The sequence below is a fragment of the Miniopterus schreibersii genome (genome assembly GCF_964146895.1).
Source record: "Miniopterus schreibersii genome assembly, chromosome: 1".
Taxonomy (NCBI): Eukaryota; Metazoa; Chordata; class Mammalia; order Chiroptera; family Miniopteridae; genus Miniopterus; species Miniopterus schreibersii.
The window spans coordinates 171,720,282-171,744,339 of NC_138101.1; the positions used below are offsets into that span (position 1 = coordinate 171,720,282).

A 24,058-nucleotide genomic window follows, 5' to 3' on the forward strand; every position below is an offset into this window, starting at 1 on the left:
AGGTCGCACTTCACCTCTTCCAAGAGATCAGATATTTCAGAACCCAGAGAATCATAAAATTCTTGCAGTACTTATAGCTTGTACCATCCAACCAAGCACCAGGCTGCTCTATGACTTGAATAGTTTATCTTTGTTTTCTGTCAGTCACATCTCCCATCTAGATAGTAAGCTCGGAAGAAATGGGGGAAAGGGGACATAGCTCATAACCCTCTGTTCCCAACAACTCCTAGCAAAAATGCTAGGAATAGGAGGAAAGTCAATGAATCACTGCTTAAAGTTTTAACATGCATTTGGCAGGCTTGTTTCCCTGAGATGAGTGTGAATCGTGTCATGGGGTCTTGAAGCAGGTAGTCTACAGACTGTATTTTGAGAATCCCTGATTTTTTTTAGCATCAGATGAAAAATTCATGCCAAAGGTAGACATGACATTGGTGTTTATTCTAATGTTTGTCAACTAGATCAGCAATAACTTGAATACACACAATTTTATGTTATCCAAGAGTTGTTTTGTTAAAAAAAAAAAAATGGAGATTTGCTATGCATAAAACAAAATTCTAGGTATTTTAAAGGATATGAGATACTCAACAAACTCTCACATTCTGGAAGCAAAAATCTGGTCTATAACTGCTTTTATAATAATCTCATGCAGTAAGTGAATCTGAAAATCCATTTGTGGATTGGACATGGAAGTTAGAATGCAGAACTGTTCCAGTTAAAATGTAATTCATTAGGTAACATCACAAAACATGGTTTTACAATGAATAATCTGTCATAAATATACAGATAGTGAGGTAGAGTACTAAAGAGAGATTCATATGACGCTTTTAGCTTTACATCATTGTTTAATGAATTTCCAAAATACTTTAGAATATGTTGAATATTTATGGAATTAAATACAGTAGAAAAAATGAAAATGATAGTTCAGGGAAAATAATAAATAAAAGAGATGCTTGCAGAAATGTTTCACATTTAGGTCAATAGCCCACAACTGGATAAAATTGTGTCGTTCTTAAGAAGCAAGTACGTTACATTATGGAGTTTTTCTCAACAATGGAGGACTAGGAAAGAATTTAAAGAAGGCCATAACTTTGTAGAGTGCATTTTAGGTAGTCAATTTGAAGTTAACATTGGATTTTGCAATGTACACTATTTCTGGTTTCATTAGTGTACTGATCACTTTTGAAAAATATGCCCGTGTTAACAACCACAATGTAAAGTTAGGGTATCGTTTTATTTTAGGAAGGTATAAAGATTTTGGTGGAACTAACACTTTTCCTTCTAAGTTTCCCCTAATAAACTGCAACTTTGCTTTTACTTTAAAAGTTATCAGCTTTTACTTTAACTGGGAGACAATCTATTCCTTTTCTGGGGAGTCCTAATTATTACAACTTTCTCCTTCATTACACAGAAATCTGCTCCTCTGATTCACTCACCAGTCCCAATTCTGCCTTGTGAAATCACCCGGGGCAAGTCTTCTTTGTTTGCTTCGTAAGAGTTCTTCTAGTATTTGAACTTAACTTTCAGATCTCCTTTAATTCTTCTTTTCTTCTGGCTAAAAATTCTTAATTTCTTCAACCATTTCTCAAGTGGCATTTTTTCTAGAAGCCTTGCCAACTAGTCACCCTGCCCTCACCATTTTATAGCTCATTAACGTCTCACCAAGTATGGCCTACACCATTTAGTACAAGACTCTGACTTTGACCTGCCTAGAACAGAATCTAGGGAAACTACCTCATATAATGTGCACCCAAGACTTTCTATTAATACTGCCTAAAATTGCATAAGCTATTCTAGTAATTTCACCATAGCACTGGCTCATATTTAGTTAATTACAACCCTCAAAGTTCCCATTCCCCACAATGCGCTATTTTAAGTAGCGTCTCCTACATTCTGTACCTATTAAAGAGTTTTCAGAACCTACAGTGAGGATTTTACATCTATAATTTTACAGGCAACTGTTTTTCCCTCCCCTATAAAACTCCCCAGCTTTTAAGCCCAGGCCATTCTGTCCTTTCCTAAAGGTATCAGCACCTGGTTCACTGTCACTCTCCAATCTCTGCCATGGTTCCCTGTGATTCCAGTAACCATACAGGTGATTATTTCATGCCTGGCCTTGCCATTCTTCTGGACCCCACTCCGCCAATGACCTTGTCCTCCACTCCATCTCAGTCTCCCACTGCCCTCAATAACTGTACCCCCTTCTGTATCTCTGTCTCAAACATCCACTCTTTCACTGCCCTTTATACTTTACAGGCCTTTTCCAAATCTCCCTTAGTCAATAATTTATTTTAACTTTAAATGAAAAGCACAACTAACTAATCCAGAGATCTCTGAGTAATACTCAGCCACAGCTATTTTTATGAAGATGACAGAATTAAACAATTAGATAGACAGATGATAGATTTTCTTTTCCCCCAGCCATGTTGTCTGAGCAATCTGTGCTCATACTTATTTATCCTGTGTCAACCTCAGAAAACTAACTCACAGGCTTGTGCCCACATGGTTAGGTTATTATAATGCCCTTCTAGTCTAGCTTCCAGCAATTACTTGAGAATGAGGAAAATGAAAAATGACACAAAAGGAATTGTTTAACTAAACTAAATACTAACGTGAAACAGAAAGATGCACATGCTCCAGGAAACCACAACCTGTGTTTAGCACAGATTCTTACCCAAAGGAGGCATTCAATAAATGTTTACCAAACTGAATTGAACTGCAATGGTTTTTCACTTCATATACAATAAAAACTTTCCACAATCTGTGCTAGCCAGGACGGGCCCAATATTGAGCAAGATAATCCACAGCTCTTCTCCAAACCCTCAGAATAAGAAGGACATGGACAGCCTAGAAAAAAGAAGGGGGCAGGGAGGCCTACGGTGCCTTTGAGGAGCAATGAGCAGGAAGAGTTTCCTGGAACAATAAGTTCATGTGGAGGAAATTATGCTGAAAGCCTTGATAAAATTTATCAATGTATTTTTAGGGTATGCGACTGTTTCTATATTTTAACTTAACCTAATTTCAATTCCCTATATGAAAGGGCATATACTATACTTACTGCCAGAAATGTTACTGATTATAGCACAGAGGCTATATCCAGAGAAATAAAGTACATCAGAAACTTTTTATTCTTCTTATCTGTTCTGTAATATAAAAGTAACTGTAGTGTTCCTTCCCCTTTCAATAGAACTGATGCTTTCTCAAAAGATGAAAGAAAACAGGAGGCAGAAACTTACACCTTCTGCAGGGGATTACTGGAAATGACTCCAAATAAAAAAGTGTCCACATGTCTATCAAACACATTCACAAATGAAGACAGTCAATCCAGCCTCCACATGGATTTTAGAAGATTACTGGCAATGTGTATCGTACAATTTATTATATTAAACAGAATAAACATAGATATATAATCATTCTGAAAGTTATGTAACTCGTTATAGACTAAGAATAGTTTTTCCAACAGAATACCACAGTCAACATTTGAAAAATATAAATTTATGAGCACTGTGGTCCAAGTAAGGTAAATTGGGAAAATCTCTTTTTCATCAATCATCTAGAAACTTAAGTCAGATTATCTCTAAGTCAATATTAGTGAACCAAGTCTCACTGGACTGATTTCTCCAGATCATTCACCACTCTGTTCTTTATTTTGCCTTCCAAGCACGCAATACTCAATGAGTTAATTTCCAAAGCGGCCAATGAGTTAACTTCTTACCACTGCATTTTGTTCAAATGTTCTACTTTAAATTCTTTCTTTAAACAAAGGGCCATTCTTCTATCCTTGTGTTATTGTATTCTCCTTTTGAATCATTTCCAGAAATAACTGATCATGAAAAAAACAAAACAATTGCTCTTAACATCCTTTGTATAAAGTTGTTAGATGATGGCACTGACTCCTGATGAACAACTCTAACATGCTGTATAGCCTACACATGGTGTATTAAAAGTTCCCTTGGTAACAGACATCATTTCACATGCCCATTATAAATTTTAGACATGAAAAGTGAAAGAAAGTGCTACTTTTCATTAAGAACATTGTACCACAAAAGGGACAGAAGCAATAAGAATACATGAAAATATAGTCCTAATGGAGTTTCATAGTGCAGCTCTAATGGTGTTCAAAGATATGTTCATTCTAGGACACCGCTGAAAAATATTTTTGGAAATGTTTCTTTAGGAACTTTGATTACCATTAATGTATAAAAATAAATGACAGAATTTCCGTCAAGATGGCATGATTGGTGGTGTTTTTCAGAATAAAAACACACCCTTTTTAAAACATCAATACCTGCCTTACATTGCATGATTCCATCTGAAAAAGAAACTAAATCCTCTCCTCCCACCTGCCATATAGTAATTAACAAGACAAATGGAGTTTTCTGATTTAAGTCTTTCCTTTTTTGCTAGTACATGGTCCCGGCTTTTTCCCTTCCCTTCAGAATGCTGACGTTTTATTCGACGCGCTCCCCAAGCCTCCTTTTCTCAGCTCAGACCCTGCGCTGGAGCAGTTAGCGCTGCCTGAGGCCAGGCCACAGGACCCTTGAGCGGCGGCGGCGCGGGAAAGGGGGTTCCTGCGAACCAGCTGCCGGGGGCAGGGACGCCGGCCCCGCGGCCCCCCCACTCCGCTGGGAGCGCCCACGACCCGGGCCTTGGAAAGCTGTGTTTCCAAACCGCCACACTCCCCTTCCACCAAGGCAGAGCTTTCTCGGGAACACAACAGAGCACCCCCTGCCCTACTCCCTAGAAAACCAGCGCTGCCAGGCCGGCGCCCCCGCCCCAAAACACGTGCCTCCCGCATCCTTTGGCCAGAAAGCCCCAGCGCCCCTGGTCCCCGCTGGGCGCCCGAGCGGAGGCTCCGGCTCGGAGCTGGGGGAGTCAGGCGAAGGGAGGCCGAACCCAGGGCGATGTTCAAAAGCCCGCCAGGGTCCAAACTGCTGCTAAACTGGACCCTCCACGCGCCCCACTCAAGTCTTTTAGCACCAGGGCCCGGACCGCCGCTTGAAGGGGTTCCAAGTTTCAACGCTCCCTGCACCCGGGCGACTGGGAACCGAAGGTCTGGGGCGGGGCTCCCACAACTCGCGGCCCCCGGCCGCGCCGCCCCCCGAATGAGCCGTGCACACCTTGGGATTTCCGTTTTCCGCGCGACGGGGAGATGGGGGAGGGGAGGGAGCAGGGTGTGGCGATCCGCGGAGGGAAAGAGTAAGGGACAGTCACAGCGACATCCCTGCCCCAGGCAGAGCCGGGTTTGGGGGAACCCCCCGCCCGCCCGCCGCTTTGCGGTCCGCGTCCCCGTCGCCGGCGCGCACGCTGCGCGCAAACACGCCCCCGAATCCTCGCAACGGCCCGAGCGCCCGTAGCCCCCAACCCCTCGGCGGGAGGAAGAAACTTGTGCGCGGGCGCTCCAGGCTGCGCTTGCCTACGAGGGCCGCTTCGAAAGCCGAAATAAGAATGACCATTAAATAAAACAACCAACGGTATTTTGTTTCCTTCCGAGTCTTTGGAAAAATAAAATTCAGGTTTTCTACCGGTCCGGAAACATTTGCAGTCGCCTGTGGCGAAGCGGGGGCTGCGGGGCGGCGGGGGAGAGACCGGCGTTCCGGGCAGAGCGCGCGAGGGAGGCGCAGAGGCGAGCTGCGGCGAGCCGGACCGCCTGGGGGACCCCGGTCCCCGGCGCCATTTGCGGGGCTGCGGGGCAGCGGCGCCCGCCCGCCCGCCTTACCTGTGGATGCAGTTTCCATGGCAACGGGCGGCGGCCGGGCGGGGCTGGAGCCCGGATCCCGCGGTGCGGCTTCCCCGGGCCCCGCGCCCAACCCCCGGCCGGACTCCCCCGCCTGCGGCGCGGGTTTAGCCCCTTTCAGCGTCGCCGCTTCGTCTTCCCCTTCCCTCCGGTCCCCGAGCCACGGGGACCCGGGGCCGGCCAGCGGCAGCAGCTCTTCTTGGGGATCCGGCGGCGCGGCCATGGCGGGCGGTCCCCGGCGCGGCGACGGCGGCTTGGCGGGGCCGCGGTGCGGAGGCTGGACGGGCCGGCGCCCCCTGCGGCTGCCCCCGCCGGGACTCGGGCTCGGGGGAGGCTGCGGTGTGGGCGCCGCCGCGGCCGCAGCTGCTACTCGGGCCGAGCCGCCGCCCGCCGCTCTCCCCGCCTCAGCTCCTCCTCCTCTCCCTCCTCTTCCTCCCGGCCCCGCCGCCGGCGCTCCTCCTCCCGCTCCCGCTCCCGCTCCCGCGCCGCCGCCGCGCCGCTCGCCCGCCGTTACTGCGCAGGTGGAAATGGCCTGCCGGGCAGGGTCGCCCCGCCGCGCGTCCCCCGCGCCTCGGGCCCGGCTTCGGGGACGTGCCAAATCCTCTTGAACCTTAGTTTCATTTGGGGAGGAAGCAAAGGAAGCGCAGGGAGAAGCCGCCCCCCGCTGGCGCGTGACCGACTGGGGAAGCCGCCCTCCCAACTCACGAAGTTAAGCCCGGACGGGTGGCCTGGGGGCCCAGGCGAAGGAAGGCGGCTGGAGGGGACGTAGGTCTGCCGGGGAGGGTGCAGGTGGGTGCTGGTGGCAGGTGGAGACGGGGACTGGCAACCCCGCGAGGCTAAGCGCTGGGCCCTTAAACGATTGTTCGCAGAGCGGGCGGAGAGGAGTGGAGCGCAGCGAGGGGCGCTCGGGAGGCCCTCGGGGAAGCTGCCAGACCTCGGTCCTGCCCGCGCCCGGGGCAGTGGCGTCCCGCCACGCGGGACAATCGCAGCTGTTCACTCGGAACCGCGGGGCAAAGCCACGCAGGTCGGAGCTGTCTGGGCCTGCATTTATTTGTGCTATTTTATTTGAGAAGTTGGGCGTTCCAGGAGGCTTGCTGCTTCTGCCTCTGGGGTTTTTGTTTGTTTGTTTGTTTTGCTTTTACAGCTCTCTCTGATAAGGTAGAAGATATTTGATGGAAAAACAGAAATTCAGAGAGAAGTGACTTGCCTTCTAATGTACTTAATATTCCCATATTTAGACCCATCTTTTCAAACAAGACTTCTGCTTTCTTGTTTCCTAACTTGTGTATAAAATAATGTGGTGGAGGGAAAAAAATAAGGTTCAGTCCCACACAGAGGGCGGGTGAATAGGTTTTTCTGCTGCATGGCCGGGCATGAGCTCACGTTGTGGGAGGCTTTCGGGACTGCTAGCCCACCATAGGCATACTGAGGATTTCATACCTGTTGGTTTTTATATTCAACTTCAGCACCATTCAGATGTTCCTCAAAAATGCTGAAACTTAAAAGTCTAAATTTTGCCCGGCCTTTGTTTTGCTAGTACATTAATGTTCAAAAGACGTTGTGTCAATAAATTAGAGAAAATGTGTTCACTCAATAGACAATAAATACGGCCTATTAGTGCCAGATGTCCCTGAGGATCTAATGATCACCAAAATTTTACATTATTGATATCTTAAGAATTATGATAGACATGTTTATTATCTTGATTGTGGTGATAGCGTCACAGGTATATACATATGTCAAAACTTATCAAGTTGTTCACCCTAAGTATGTGCAATTATATATATATATATATATATATATATATATATATATATATATATATTTAAATTTTACCTCAATAAAGCTATAAAAAATTATCCCCTCCAACAACAACCACCAAAAAATTCTTGGTTTTCATGAATCATCAAGATTTTTTAAGTCTTCCTATAGGAAAATAAGCCTGTTTAAGAAATCTTTATAATGCAAAACTACTTCACTGCAGTCTTTCCTCGGAGCTTAATCCTGTCATGTGATCTGGGGGCACTTGTGAGACTTTTCAGATCTATTGTTTAGAATGCCCTAAAGCATTAGAAATACCAGACGGAAATCTATCATAGTTTCATTATTAATAACTGCCAAGAACATAGAAAACTCTAATGAGATAACATTTAAGTGGTTATTTATGGGTAATGAAACTTTGAGAATTGCTATGATAAGGCAGTTACATACAAAATACTATGGAGTATGTTATTTTGTTTCTCTGAGAAACATTAATGAAAATCATCATTTAAAAACGAATAATTATGTAAGCCTCTTGGTTGATAAAGAGTTTGGGGATATGCCTAAAATGATAAGGAGTTTTGGGATATGATTCTAAGTATTTTCCATATTTCATCAGGTTCTAATCAATACTTTAATTGATAATGTGGGGAAGAAATAGCCAGCTAAGTATATTTAGATTTTACTTGTTAGAGGAAACTAAAATTTTCCATTTTGATAGGAAATTTCCATTTCCATTTCCATTTCGTTTAATTAAAATTCCAATATGATAATGACTCCATTTTGCTCAGCTGAAAAGGTGTGCTCACTGTTTCAGTTTTAGCAATTTTCACAGCTATCTTTACTTATTGGACTCCACCTCTGGATGTATACAAATAATTATCCATCTGGGGGAAGAAATTTTCAGGTTTATGCTATGGTTTCAGATTACCAGTGTTTATCAGTGTTATTTATTTTACATTTGCACCCCTGTAACCTGACAAAGCTTGACTAATTTGAAAATTGATGACCATAACACACAGTTGACGATGGAATTCCAGGGCTTGCATAGTTGCCTAAGTCAGCGATTTTCAACCTTTTTCATCTCATGGCACACATAAACTGATTACTAAAATTCTGCAGCACACCAAAAATTGTATTTTTGCTGATCTGACCCAAAAATAGGTATAATTTTGATTCATTCACACTGGATGGCTGTTGTTATGCTGACTGTTGACAACCTAAGAAGTCAGTGCCCCTGACTAAATAGGTATTGCATGCTTTAAAAATTCTTGTGGCACACCAGTGTGCTACAGCACATTGGTTGAAAATCACTGCTCTAAGTTATGAATTGCTTTAAAATGTTTTTGAAACAAAGAAAATAGGGTTGGCACTTGGGAAGGATTCTTAGCAAAAAGAATTGAGACAAAAGAACTTGTCAGGTTTTCTCTTAGCTATTGTTTTTTGGAAAGAAGTTTTGTTCATTTTTTCAAAAGAAGGAATCTGGTGTAGAATGTTTATTTAACACTAGCTTCCTAACTTACACCAAACCTTGTATCATGGGGAAGGCTGGGTGGGGACATGCAGGAAGAGCACCACAAGCAAGGAACTTGAACCAAGATGAAATCCTTTCTGTACTCAATATTAAAGTTACCTAATAGCCCTGTGTCTCAGTTTCCTCAACTGTAACCTGGATATTTTAATAGTACCTTTGGCATTGGGTTTGGGAGAGCACTAAATGGGTTGACATATGTAAAAAGTATTATTAAGATATAAAAGCACATGCCAAATTATTTCCAGAAAATGGTTTATAATAGTAAAAGCTCTGCCTGGGTATTTATATTTGTAAAGACCAAAGAGTCAACAGTAAATACTTCAGGCACTTAAAGCAAATCAGGTGAGGAATGATCCCCTATATTGAGTTACCATTGGTCTGTTTCTCATAGTAGTTCCTCTATTCTGAAAGGCACACCTTACATAAAGATAAATATACTTGAAAGGTTCTTCTAAGTAAGATAAATGTTTGGCTCAAGATGAGACTCACTTTGGAGCCTCAAATTTCTCTGGTCATTGTGTGTGGGGTTGGTTCGGGGCTTAATTTGTATGACGTGCGGCTCATTCTGCAACATGTTCCACTCTTCTACAGAGTGTGGATGCTCTTGAATTTGATATGGAAGAAGTTCTCCATTGCCTACTGCAGTGAAAAAATGTTTAGATTGGAATTAACTAATAGAAGCTATAGGCTGGTGCACGAGACAGCTGTGTTTTCTCCAGGGGACCACAACAGCACTCACAAATACCGCACAACACATTTGAAACACACCAGGCTCCTCCTGTCCATGGGGAGTGGCTGCTGTTACTTAATCTGCCATCCGAGGAGATAACCCGTAGATGCTCCTAATGTCCTCCATCCAGTAGGGGTGGGAAGAAGAGAGTTGCTCACTTTTCATTGAATCCAGTTTTATTTTCTTAATTTGTACATTTGCGTAAAACTGCAAAGACCTCTTATTTCTTTGGGCAAATACATGAATTCAGAAATCTGTAACTTGAATTCTCCATGCTTTGGATTCACAATTAAAACACCTTTTAAGATATTCTGAGCTTGAGAAGCAAACCAAAATATACATGATAGAAGTTAATTGCCTTTGAATAGTTCTTTCCAGTTTTCAAGCAGATCTCATTTAATACACACACACAGACATTTAATTCCTAAAATTTGGTGAGAGATATGGTATCTCACAATAATTTTAATTGTTTTATTTAGTTGAAGACCAATGAATTAGGAGTTTTTTCATGCACTTCTTGGTAATTTTTATTTTTTTAATAACTTTACTAGGATATAATTTGCATATAATACAATTTAAAGTGTATAATTCATTGGTTTTAAGTATATTCACATGATTGTGCAACCATCATCACAATTTTAAAACATTTTCATCACTCCAAATAGAAACCTCATACCCATTAGCAGTCACTCTACACCCCCAAAACCCCAAATCCAGTCCTAGGCAATCACTAATCTACAAAATAAATTTGCCTATTCGAGACACTTCATATGAGTGGAATCATACATTATGTGTCCTTTTGGGTCTGGCTTCTTTCCCTTAGCATAATGTGTTCAAGGGTCACCCATGTTATAGCATTTAGCAGAACTTCATTCCTTTTTATTTGCAAATAATACTCCATTGTATGAATACCATAATTTGTTTATCCACTCATTAGTTTATAGACATTTAGGTTTCTACTTTTAGCTATTATAAATAATGCTGCTATAAGTGTTTGTGTGCAAGTTTGTGTACATGTTTCCTTTTACCTTGGGTTTATACTTAGGATAAGAATTGTTGAGTTATCTGGAGACTCTGTTTAATTGTTTGAGGAATTGTCAGACTATTTTCCAAATTAACTGTCTCATTTGAAAAGTCTACCATCAGTGTATGGTTTAAATTTCTCTACATCCTTGCCAACACTTGTTATTATCTGTGTTTGTTTTTTATTACAGCCATCTTAGTAAGTATGAAGCACTATCACATTGTGGTTTTGATTTGCATTTCCCTGATAGCTAGTGATATTTGGCATCTTTTCATATATTTATTGACCATTTGTATGTATGAAAATATGCGCATATATATATATATATATATATATATATATATATATATATGGTAAAATATATACATACATACAAAAATATAAAAAATCTTCTTTGGAGAAAAGTCTATTCAGATCCTATGACCATTTTTAAATTGGGCTACTTGTCTTTTTTATTGAGTTGTAAAAGTTCTTTATATATTCTGAATACAAGTTCTTTATCAGATACATGATTTGCAAAATTTCCCCCATTCTGTGAATTGTCTTTTCACTTTCTTGATGGTATCCTTTGCTGCACAAAAAGGTCCAATTCATCTATTTTATCTTTTGTTACTTGTGTTTTTGGTGTTGTATCTAAAAAAGTGTTACCTAATCCAAGATCAAAAGATTTACAGCTGTGTTTTCTTCTAAGAGTTTTATAGTTTTAGGTCTTATATTTAGGTCTTTGGTCAATTTTGAGTTAATTTTTATATATCCTGCCAGTAATTTGTCTTTATTATTTTGTGAATTGCCTTTTGTGTCCAGTGTTTACTTTCTGGTCAGATTTTTTCCCCTCAAATATATTTATATATATTTAATGTATCTTTATTGATTTCAGAGAGAGAAAAGAAGAGGGAGAGAGAAAAGAAGAGGGAGAGAGAAAGAGAGAGAGAGAGAAACATCAGTGATGAGAGGGTCATTGATCAGCTGCCTCTTGCACTCCCCCGACTGGGGGTCGAGCCCACAACCCTCAAATATTTTTAAACATTCTTTGCATTGTATTTTTGTCACTTATGTTTCACATTTTATTGTTCAGGGATGATGAGAAAACCAAGGCTCTAAAGAATCTTCCAAGTCTTCTTTAAAATCACATAGCTAATGCAGCTATTACTAAAGTCTAAGTCTTCTGACTTTAAACCTCATGCTCTCCAACTTAAAAGTCCTGACGCAATGCAATCAACTTTTCAGTTTGTTCACGGTACGTCATTAACAGGAGCCTGGCTCAGCAGAGCTCAAGGTAAACTGCAGAGGTAGTCAAGATCAATGCTCACGGACTACACCCGAAGTATTCAGAATGTAAAGCAGAACCACCAGCATCCAGACCAAGGACAGGAGAGGTACTGATACCCCGGGGGGAGTCAGGACCCTGGACAGCTCAGTAGGCGCATTAGCAGAAATCCGTTTTCTTCCAAGTTAGAACTGCAATCGCTGAAACCCCCGATTAGTGGTTGGCTTATACTTATGGGGGTTAGTTCCAGTTTGAAGGGCTCTGGCCTTATTCATATGTCCCCAACATGTCCTGGGAAAAAGTGCCATACCATTTTCCAAGAGTCTGTAGTCGTCGTGAAGCGTCATGGCCTAATCTTCAAGCCTTACAAGTGTGTTAGGAAATCCCAGGTCCCTAGGTCTCTAGGGGGATGAGGCTGGCCTGAGGAGAAATTGTTTTTGTTCTCTCCTTTCATGGAGCTCTTTATCCATAAATCTGCCTTTCCATCAAAGTTAGGGTCTAGGCAGGAACTCCACTGTAAATGGGGACCTGAAACAGTACTTGGTAGAAGCTTATGTCTACATGAGAGTGCCAAGGAGAGTCGAGGGGAATTCTTATGTGAAAGGACTGAGAGCCAGTTCATATTTATGATTCCACGTACACCATAATACAAGTTTGACCACTGGTGTCACAGAGCAGATAGGACCACACAAACTTTGTGGCTTGCATGTACTTATGAGCTGTCCTGAGCCACTGGTCATCTCTCCCAGTGTACCCCTATGTAAGACCATGATCAATCAGGATAAGACTATGATGACTGGGAAATAAACTAAGAGAAGGTTCCAAACAAAAGTCCTTAGCATGAAGATAGTCCAGGATACCTGCACATAGTCAATAAAGAGAAAGAAATACTTTGGATCTGTTTTGTTTCACTTGAAAAATAAGCAAAAAACCCCCAAACACATCAAACTTTGTCTCTTTGAAATGGGCACAGCATACTAGAACATCAGTCAAAGGGTTAGCTTTCTGTTTGAACAGCAAGAGGCCAACTATCCTACGGAGAGAGTTGCTCTGCGGAACATCTAGATGATCCTCTAGAATACTGTTATTCTTCAACAGAATCATGACTTCTTGTGCAGCTTAATTGATGTTAGAAAGATCTTCCTGTCAGGCGTTATTCCTACTCTAGCTTGTCACCAGTGTTGGAAATTCAACGTTTTGCCTTTATAAATTTAGCAGGTCAGTACTGTTGTAAATGGCAGCATCCCCAAATACATAACTCAGCATTCATAGACTGCTCATATCTCATAGTGGATTCTCAGCTTCACTAAGCCAAGCTTAGATTCTGATAAGGGGTCAAGCCTGGAGCCGGCACTCCACACCGCCCTGGGAGGGCAGTCGCAGGAAGGCAGTCACAGGCCCTTGACCTCAGAGGGAGATGCTTAACTTCCCCAAGGCTGGTACATTTCAGCAAGCTATGAACAAGCTCAACAATCCTTGCAGATTGTAATATCATAACAGAAGTTATCTCTCAGATTGTGAAAATGTTGATTTTCTTCTTTAAACTTTTTCCTCTTTTCTGAATTCTCTAAGGAAAAAAAAAGAATTTATATGAAAAGTCAGCATCTTTTATTTATTTACTTACTTGCATCTTTTAGATACTAATAAGTGTTGCTTGTAAATTATACATGTAAGGTTATGTTAAGCATCTAGGATCAGTTAATGGCCAGGAAGCCAGAGGAAGATAAGGATTATGCATTGGACTGAATCAAGAAAAGCCCATGTATACCTTTTAATGAGCAATGCAGCTCTAATGCCTAACTTCAAGTTCTGCTACCTAGCAAAACAAAAACAAAAAAAAAAATGAACAGCAGTGCTGGGCAGACCAGCTGCGCCCCCTGCCAGGAGCGCCATGGTGAAAGACCGATAAAGAGCATTGACTAAGAGTTATTTTGGTCCTGTAAAAATAAACTTTTCCTATATGTTGCGTTAAACAGGGTATCACTGAGTTCTTAGATGTCTTTTTTTCTCACTGATTTATATGCACATTTTATATGTGACTAGCATATAGTAGATACTTAATATATTACGACTAAATAAATAAATGAAGTGTGAGGAGTCTCACTACAAGACACACTGAGGATCCTTTAAGCAAAGTCACCTCCTCCAAGGGACGATGCTCTTCCATACCAGCCCTGATATCAACCCAGGGTCTCCACCAGACAACCCCAGATCCTGTGATATCCTGGGTCCTGGCTTTCACCCATACTTTCCTTCTGGGGATGGAGTGGCTTAGACTTCAGCGTTCAATCCCTGCTTGTCCTGATTTCCCCCTCAGATGTGGCTTCACTTCTGGTGACTTGGCTTTCAGTAGTTTCACTTCAGCCTCTCTTCACCTTGCAAGTCTCCACACACTTCCCAGATAAACCTGAGTCACTAGCTCTCCACTCCTTGGCTTCTTGCTCTCTACAGCTGTCACCCATGGGATAGAGACTTTTGTGCAGCTGTGGCACCTGCAGGCTCTGAAGTCAACCTCTTGGGTTCTGTCAGTCCCTGCCTACTCTGCCCATTAACCCCAAATATGCTTAGAAGGGTACCACTTGGGAATACCAAGGCCATGTGGAAGGTCATAACATTCCTAAATATTGCAAAGCACAGAGGCCTTGAAATTTGGACTTCCTCATAAACCACCGCTTCAGGAGGGTTAGCGATTCAAATCTCCAGTGATGATAAATATAGTCTCCTGCTCATCTGCCATGGGGAATCCACAGCTTAACTGGGGTGAATTTTGAAGGCTGGGTGTGGAAACTTCAGTGTCAATAGCAGAGCCATAGCTTGGGTTTGGCCTAGCTTGCTCATTTCATTTAGCTCAGTCAGTTTAGAGTGGATTAAAGCCACTCTAGCAATGAGTTTCAGGGAGTTCTGAATAGTCAGTCCATTTGGGCCCCTAAGTGGAATGGCTGTGATTCTCTCCAGATTACTGTGCTTACTGATTGGAGCTGACTCAATGCCCCTTAAATACTAGCTCAAGAATCTGCATAATTATTCTCAAACTTGGTGGCTTCGTTGGGGACCATTTAAACTAATGTACTTAGGCTAATCTGACTCCAGCTTTTTCTTCCTCTTTGCATTTGGGCAAGGAAACCACTATGCCATTTATAAGCTCCAAGCTGAGAGAGGGAATGGAAAAAGTCAGCTCTTGTGTAATGAGGCCCCTACCAAGGGATGAGTCTCATCACGGAGCAACCCCAGCACCTGCATCTATCACCCTACAGTTCCCCAGCAAGTTTGACCAACCTAAGAAGTTTTCGGAACTATAAACTTGGGCTGATAACTATGGTACACATCTATTTCTGCCTAATATTGTTCCCAATGTTACCATAATAAAAATATTCCATAAAGCTTCATGCTCATTGCATTTTATGTGACATACCCAGGAGCCAAACATTGCAGCAGCCCTCATTGCCCAACAGGAAGTAAAACCATAGGTGGCCAACCTTGAGAATCAGCTACTCATGATAACTATTCTGTATCACTAAAAGACTGTAATCCTGAGTGTATTATATGCCACTTCTTATACATTTGAGAATTTGTGGTCTGGCTCAATGGCATTTTGCTCCCCTAGCAAGTCCTGTGGTTTTCCTGGACTCTGTCCAGAAACCAACAGCCAACCAAAGCATTCCTGAGAGAGAAGCTGAAAGTATCGAAACTTCCAGTACACTTGTAGTACCACTGAAGCTACCATCCTGGTTCTAGGAGCCCCACTTCTCATGGGGTATGTTCACCTCTCAGAATACAGTGATGCAGGTACTCTGAGACTTTCTCCCAACCAGTCTGTGGCAGTGCCCCCACTGAGGTACACTATTTTGGGTACTTGTTGAATTGGGGTGCAATCAGATTCTGGATGACTCACACAACTCCAGGGACCTGAACCATTCGCTCATCAAATCCTGAATTGTGGCTAGCAATACTATCTGCTGAGCTGAATCGATCCAAATGTGAGACTGTAAAGGTCAAGTCTCTGGAATTATCTCCCCTCAAGACATTCAGTGATGTGCATGATTGGGGCAGGCCACTGAGTTCCAACAGTCTCTAATACTTTTGGGGTTTGTGGAATATTATCATATAGAATGATAAAAAATATATATATTATTCCTTCCATTTTTCTCCATCCTGCCATCCAAGCTTACCAAATGCTTAAGGAAAACAAGTCAAGCACCATAAAAAACCCAAAAGGCATTTGAAAATCACAGAGATGATCCATCCTGCATCTATTCTAGTACACTCATACTATTAGGGTCTTTCCTCCCCCAAGCATATGTTCAGAACACCCCATAGAGGAATATTTTCTCAAAGTATGGGCTAGCGACCAACTACATCAGAATCACTTGACATTCTAGCTTAACAAGCTTGTTCCTGGGCCCTACCCCAGATCTACTGAGTCAGATCCACTGGAAATAGGCCAGTAATTTTAAAAAGCGCCTTAAGTTATTCTTACATCCACTAAAATCTGGCAATTATAATGGTAGCAACATCCTTTCTAACTCAGCCCTGTCTCAGCACTTTTACAAACTTATTCCACAAGTTTACCATTCTCCATCCCTTGCCCCTTCCAACCACCCAAAGTTATATGATATAGGAGAGGAAGTTCTTGACCACCACTAAAGCAACATAAAGCCTGAAAGCATTGTTAGGAGGAGGGCCATGTTTTCAATAATGACAAAAACAGGCTATTGCAATTAAGAATAGCACCAAATTGTCCAAAGATTAAGCCAAAGCTCAATTCATTAGCTTTAAGTCCCTCCTGGTGCTAGGGTCAGAGTAGGCTAGGCCAAGTAGAGACCAAAAAGAGCAGGTAGCCATAGGCAAGGTAGTCAGGTAGGTCAGAGAGAAGTGTAGCTAAGAACCTAGAAAGACTGGTGGAACTGGGAGTATTTAATACTAGAGGGTAGCTGGGTAGATATTTATAGCAAGGTGTAGTGCTAGAAGAGCTAAAACAGGGGGGATTAGGAGATTCTGAGGACAGTTAGGGCTGAAAGAGAGTGTTGACGACACCCAGCAGAAGAATTCAAGGAACAAGCTAATCTAATAAAGGCCTTGTTCAGACACACCAAGACAATGTACAAAGACAGGTGCAAAGATAAATTCATAACTCAAGGTTTATAAGACACATTAGATTTGTACCTGTGGTTGGAGTGGGGGTGGAACTGGAGAAAAAATTGGAGATAAAAATAAAACAAGGGCCTTATATGAACAAATGATTATAATACTGAGGAATACAATCAACTTTCTGAGCCTGCGATATAAATAAAAGTTCCCCCCAAAAAAGGAGGGAAAGAGGAAAGAATTCTCCACACAACTGGTCAGCTTTCTAGTGAATTAAGACTATCATCTCTGCTTAAATTCAGGCCCTGGCTGGGTAGCTCAGATGGTTAGAACGTCGTCCTGACACGCCAAAGGTACCAGTTCCATCTCTAGTCCGGACACATACAAGAATCAACCAAAGAATGCATAAATAAGTGGAACAACAAATTGACGTTTCTTTCTCTCTCTTAAAAAATTAATTTTTTAAAAGTTCACTGTTCCTCAATTTGCTACCTTAAAGCTAAATGCAAATATAAATGAGATGGTAAAATGAGTAGGTTTTATTGTCTAAGAGAGTCAAGTGCCTCATTACAATTCCATTCTGGCTGTCTCTTAAGAAAAGCTATTAATTATATATCAGCAAATCATGGACAAAGATTATTTAACTTTCTTAGACCGATTAGAAATAGCATTCTATTAGTCTAATTAAAACTACTTGAGAACAACTCCCAACTTTTAATCGAATGATATATATTCACTGCCAGAATTGAATAATAAGAGAGCCTCTGCTGATGACTGTAGAAGTGCCACATAATTATCTCTTCCACTGTCAAAGTAAACCCTAACTTGTGCTGCATTCATTTTTTTGTGATATATAAAATTCAAATGGGTGCCATTGAATTTTCACAGATAATCTAATAAAATCATTAACTGGAAAGTATTCATTTGCATAAAGATCAAATCTTAATAAGAACATAAAAATTAAATTAGCATCTGAAATCTCCAGACTTTTATGGTTCTCTGGAATTAAATTTGAAGGCATTACAAAGCCAAATTGTAATTTGAATGTCCCGAGTTCTCTACCAATAAGCATAGGGCCTTTTGGGAAATAAATTTAACAATCAATTAAAAAGGTTTTAATTAACAAGCTATTATGCAACTCAAGATTTTCTTATTTAGGTCTGTAAAGTCACTGCTATTTTGTTTAAATGACTATTCTTTAAGTCTGGCAGTGACCAGTAAGTTTGTTATAATCAATGGTAATATATCTGCCCAATCGCTTCCAGATTCAAGATATCTTTACCCATAAATAAAGAGATTACATTTATATGCTTGTCCTTTGTCTAGGAGTGTGCACAAAGAGATGAATGAAATGAAGTCTTATTTCACTTACAATGTTTATTTAGTTTGCTTGACTTTTAGTGGTTTCAATTTCCATTGTTTCCTTAATAGGCACATAAAACCGTATCATAAAATTTAAAGTGAGAAAAGGGGATTAACGAGACTGATCACTGGTTTTGTATTCCGCCTATGGCTTTTAACAGTAATCACCTTTTGCTCCAAATACCATCTGGAAAGTTAACAACATATTTCCTTTAAAATTACTCAGGACAAAGGCTTTAGTTTGGCAAGTCACCAGTGGCTATTAGTCTACAGCTATGCAGGAACTCTTGACTCAATTTGTTGGCTGGCCAAATCCTTGAGCTTAACCAAGAAATACATTCTTAAAGTTACCTGTTTATATAATATAAAGAAAACTGTGTGTTAGCTCTCTCCCAGTCTTGTACTGGTTGGGAAAGTCACAGCAGGTTTATAATACTATACTATGATAATCACTATACTTTTACCCAAAAGAGCTGCATCCCCCCAAAAAGAGAAGCTTGATGCAGATATTTCATCTGATTTCTGATCCAACTTCTTAATCTAAAAGATTACATCTCTAAACTATTATCTAGTCTTTATACACTAAGATAAAAATTTGTCCAGACAGGTTATCTTGTCCAACTAGACTTTCAGGAAAGATAATATTAAAAAGTACAAATATGAATCAGATTTCTTTGGTATTTGTTTTAAATCCATAAACAAAACACAAGCATTTTAATTAATTTTAATTAATCAATAATAAGAAAACAAAGTTCTGTGAAATAAAAAATGTAGAGGAAAAATTTACCTTTTTCTATATGTTTATGTTTACAGCAGGCAATATTAAGTCAGTATCCTTATTCAATAAGGCATGACAACTATGTTGAATTATTGTTAGTTGTTAGATTAATGGAAATATTTTTAAAATCTGCGCTCCTATAGTTTTCTTGAGAAAACAGTTTAAAACTAGTCTGTTGAATGAGGTGGCCATCTGGTGACGGAAACGAGAACTACAGACACTGTTTTTGAATAAACGTCATATTCTACACAAACCAACTGAAACACAAAAAAACATAGTAGGGCTGTCCAACGGAAGCATAATGTAAGTCACACAGGCAATTTAAAATTTTCTAATCACCTATTTTTAAAAGTAAAGGGAAACAGGAATTTTAATAATACATTTTTATTTAACCCAATATATCAAAATCATCATTTCAACATGTAATCAATACAAAAAATTGTCTATTTTTTCATATTAACTCTTCAAAATACGATGTGTATTTCACAGCGCATCTCCACTCGGACTAGCACATTCCAGGCGTTGAAGAGCCACACGTGGCTGTGGCTGTGGCTGTGGCTGTGGCCGTGGCCGCGGCTGCGACGACGCTGGACGGCGCATGTCCGGAGAACGAAACGGGAGCTGCCCTTTGATTTGCCTTTTACGAAGTTCATTCATTTCTCAGCCCTGCTGCCCGCGCTTTTCATAGTCCCTCCCTCTCCCTCTTTACATTTAACTTCATTTTGTAAATATGTTCTGCCTCCTGAACACTTTAGTTATTAAACCGCCCTCCCACGCCCGTGGGAGAGCAAGACGACCCCGTCCTAGGGCCCGGTTCCTCGCCGCGGGGGCCCGCGGGCGTCTGTCCGCGCGCCGTCCCCCGTCAGCCGGCCCGCGCTCGGCCGCGCGGGCTGCGCGCAGCTCCCTTCCTGGAAGGTGGGGGTCGCGGGCCGCCGCAGAAAGGAGGCCGCGCCGCAGTGGGATCCGAGCCCGTCGCGGTGGCCGGCCTCCTTGTGACATCACAGCGCCACGTTTCGGGGATTCCAGCGCTGCGAGGCCCGGGTTTCCAGGACCCGAGGGTCAGAGACTTTCAATGAGGGCCAGGACCGAGGAGGCGACGGCTAGGTCCCCGCCAGGATGCCCACAGCTCGTCGCTTCCGGTCCCGTCCTCTGAGCCGGCGAAAGCAGGGGAAAAGTTGCGCGCCAGCCGGCCCGGAAAGACCCTCGGGCCGCCCGCACCCGGCGGGTTCCCGAGGAGCACCGTCGGGGTCTTCCGGGAGGGCCCCCGCCCGTGCTGATTGGTTGGAGGCTGCTGCCGCCTGGTCCTAACCGGTCCGCCACTGCTTTCCCCGCCCCTTTCTTCCCGCTCCCCACCCCGAGGGGCCCGAGGCCGGAGCGGGTTTCCTAGGCGACCGCTTGGATAGAGCGTACACATCGCCCCGAGCTAGGGGCCAGCGAGGTGGCGGAGCCCGCCGCTGCAAGCCGAGGACTGGGAGTTCAGAGACGCCCACCTGTCTCGATTGCCTCGGAATCCGTCTTCTCTCTGGGATACGGTGAGTGTCCGTCACCTGGTGGCCTTTGGGCGTCCATTACCTGTAGCCTGGCCTGGGAGCCTTTGCTCGCCTCTGTCCGTCTCCGGCCACACCAGGAGAAAGACAGGCGAGAAGCAAAGTTGAAGTCAGAGGGCCCGGGAATGGTGCAGTGGAGATAACAATGAGAGACGGTGACGTGGCTTTATCTGAGGCCGTGAGTACCCAGAGACGGCAAGGGAGGGTGGCCCCCAGCCACTTGCACAGCCTTTACTGTGCCGGTACCTGGGCAGAAACAAGCCCTCCTAGGCCAGACTTTATCCTGCTCACCTCCAGCCGTAGGGGTGCTTGACCCATCAGTGATAGTGGATGGATTCTGACCACTTTATACTCAAGAGAGAAAACAATTTGATTATACAGGGCTTCTAGTTTGTGGAAAAGAAATTTGATTATCTCAGACTGACACCCTACCCAGCTTTCATGGCAGACAGAAACATGGTCCTTTATACTCTAATTATAATTATACTCTGATCAGTTATGTACAGCAGGTATTTAGCTTATACCATAAAGGACCCTGTGGTATGACAATTCAAACCATTCAACAAACTTTCATCAAATGCCATGTGTGTACCAGGCACTGTGATAAGTTCATGGTCCCTGCCTTCAGTGAACATGTAACGCTGTAGGGAGGAAAGACCTGCAAGCATCACAATACAGTGGGACAGGTTCCATTTGCAGGGCATATATGCAGGCCTTAAATGGAGTCTTAAGGAGGAGAATGATTCTAATGCCACCAGAGAGAAAGTCTTCACATAGAAAATTCTTGATTTAAATCTTTAAGGATGTATGGAATATGCCATAAAGTCAAGGGAAAAAGACATTTTAAGTAAGGGAAACAGCATATCCCAAAGTATAAAAATATCCCAGCCTGTTTAGAGAAATACAGTTGTGGCAAAGCCCGAGGTATTCTGGGGAGTTTGCAGTTGCTGAGCTTGAGAGGTAGGCAAGAGTCAGAGCACAGAGACTATGGATACCTTCCAAGGGGACGAGTGTGAGCAGATTTACCTTTCAGGAGGCCGGCTGTCACAGTATTGCAGAGGATGGATTGGACGGAAGTGGGACTATGGGGAGGGCATCCAGTTAAGGTGAAATGATGAGGGCCTGAACCAAGAAAGAGGCAATTGGAATGGAGAGGAGGAAAAAAGTGATAGACACTTAAGAGGTATATGCAGAAGGATTGTGATGAGTGAGTGAACTTGGGAAAGGAAAGTCCCAGGTTCCTGACTAGGATGATTAGAAGGATGATGTCATTTACCAAGAGAAGGCATACATTAGGAGTGGCAGGCTGGCTGGAAAATATATTCAGTTTTGAGCATACTAAGTTTGAGATGCCTGTGACACATTCAGTCGGAGCTTTCCATGTGGGTAGTAGGATTTGTTGCACAGAGAAGAGGAAGATACAGATTTGTAATTTTTCACCAAGAAGGAGACAGTTGCTCAGAAAAGTAGGTTTGAAATAACAGGTAGAAAGAAGCTAAGGAGAAAAAGGCAAGCCAAAGAGGAAAACTTAAAAAAGAGAGTCATCAGCATTGTCAAATGCCATTTCAGACTCAAGTTGAGAGCTGAAACATGCCTACTGTCTTCGGCAATTAGATTATTGTTGATCTTGGTAAAAGAAACTGTAAAGGCCTGAGGTGTCTCAAACAGATTGCAGTGAGCTGAGAACTGAATGGAGGTAATGAAGTATTGCTAATGACTAGTTTTTCTGTAAAGGTATCTAACTAAAACCAGCTATTCATAGAATACAGGCAGGAGGATTTTTTTTAAAGTTAGGAACCACCTGACATTCATATATAGAGACCCTAGAGAAGAAAAGATGAGAACATGTGAGAAGGAGGAAAGATTGACAGCAATATTCTGATAGAGACTTAAGAGGGTGGGATCAATACACAGGAAGAGAGATTCATTGTGGACAAGAGAAAAAAATACTCTTACTAAGAAGTCAGGAAGAGAAAGCATACATTTTTAGGAGGAGAGGGAATTTAAGGAATGTGAATTATGATAGCATCACTGTTCTCTGTGAAGATGGGGACAAGAGTATCTGCTGCGAGAGAGAACTTGAGAAGACTAGTAGAAATTTAGAATAGTCCCTATGTCATGAGTCCCAGGTCTGTAACTCTAGTCCTACTCTCCCTAGAAAATGAAGTTGAAGAGGAACATATAAAATGTTTATTGCTGAAGGTCCAGCTGAAGTTAGAGACGTGCATTCGTAGTGACTTCAACTCCATGCTGGTTATGTGAAATCTTCCAGCAGTGTTCCAGAGCAGAGGAGAGAGCTGACTGGATCAATCAAAGATTTGAGATTTGAAGGGTGAAAGCTGTAGAAGCTCGGGTGGTTCCAGGTTCCCTGGAGGGACTAGAGAGGCCTGTGGTCTCTTAGATGGGCAGGCCTAAAAAGAGGTTTCACAAAGTGCAGGAGAGAGAATACAAGCTGGTCAACATGTCTTGATGGAATCAGAAGCTTTAGTTGGATGCGTTGAGTCCACTTGTGACTAGAAAAAGCACACAAGGCTTATAAGTACCAGGAAGGTCCAGGGTTCTCATAATTTAGATTTAATTATGCAAATTATAGAATTTAGAGTTTTAAAATTAAATTGTTTTGCTAATTAACTATGAATTACAATAAGATTTTTTCCTAAGTGAGGGCATTGATGAAAGGAAAACAGGTGAATGCAAAATTAGGTTAGTACCCCAAATATGCATATTTCTCTATCAAGAAAAGGTAGTCTTCTTAAATAAATGGAGAGCTCTATACCTTGTTCTCAAGAAAGACTCAATACTGTAAAGATGGAAGTTCTTCCTAAATTAATCTTTACAATGGAGTCTCAAAACCCCATGTGAATTTTTAAAGACCAAATACAAAATAATCATAAATCTTATTTGGAAAAATAATATTAAAGAATAGCCAAGAAATTTCCAAACAGAATACAATGTGGGAATCCACAATATAAATCACAGTAATAAAACAGGGTAATACTATAGAAATAGAGCTGAGAGAGAGAACAGATCGGAAAGTCCGACATTAGACTCAAGTCCATGTGATAATTTAGTGAATAACCAAGGGAACAGTTAATTTCTTTTGAAATAGATATTTTGGACATAGACTAGATAACTTGGATCACCATTTGGATGGTGGGGGTACAGAGGGCAGGCTTTGTCCCTTGTGTGGTGGTGGAAAGGCAGGCTTTCCTTTGGTGTTCACAGATATTAAACCA

General features: G+C 42.2%; 2 protein-coding genes across 7 annotated transcripts in view; one reads left to right on the top strand and one right to left on the bottom strand.

Annotated features, from left to right (window-relative positions):
• RTN1 (reticulon 1) overlaps positions 1–24,058 on the bottom strand; it is a 285,115-nt gene that overhangs the window by 148,899 nt on the left and 112,158 nt on the right. Inside the window, exon 1 of one of the 6 annotated variants that reach the window (XM_081150638.1) lies at positions 6,440–6,692. The exons of 4 other annotated variants lie outside the window; for them this stretch is intronic. Coding sequence is in view for 1 of the 2 variants with exons in the window: in XM_081150634.1 (XP_081006760.1) it covers positions 5,717–5,957 (241 nt within the window). In the remaining variant the exon portion in view is untranslated. Of the gene's footprint in view, positions 1–5,716; positions 6,128–6,439; positions 6,693–24,058 lie in introns of those variants that run through there. One more of the 6 variants, XM_081150634.1, reaches the window with a different exon arrangement.
• LRRC9 (leucine rich repeat containing 9) overlaps positions 20,625–24,058 on the top strand; it is a 90,602-nt gene continuing 87,168 nt past the window's right edge. The window contains exon 1 of the mRNA XM_081150784.1: positions 20,625–20,807. The gene's annotated coding sequence lies outside the window, so the exon portion shown is untranslated. The remainder of the gene's footprint in view (positions 20,808–24,058) is intronic.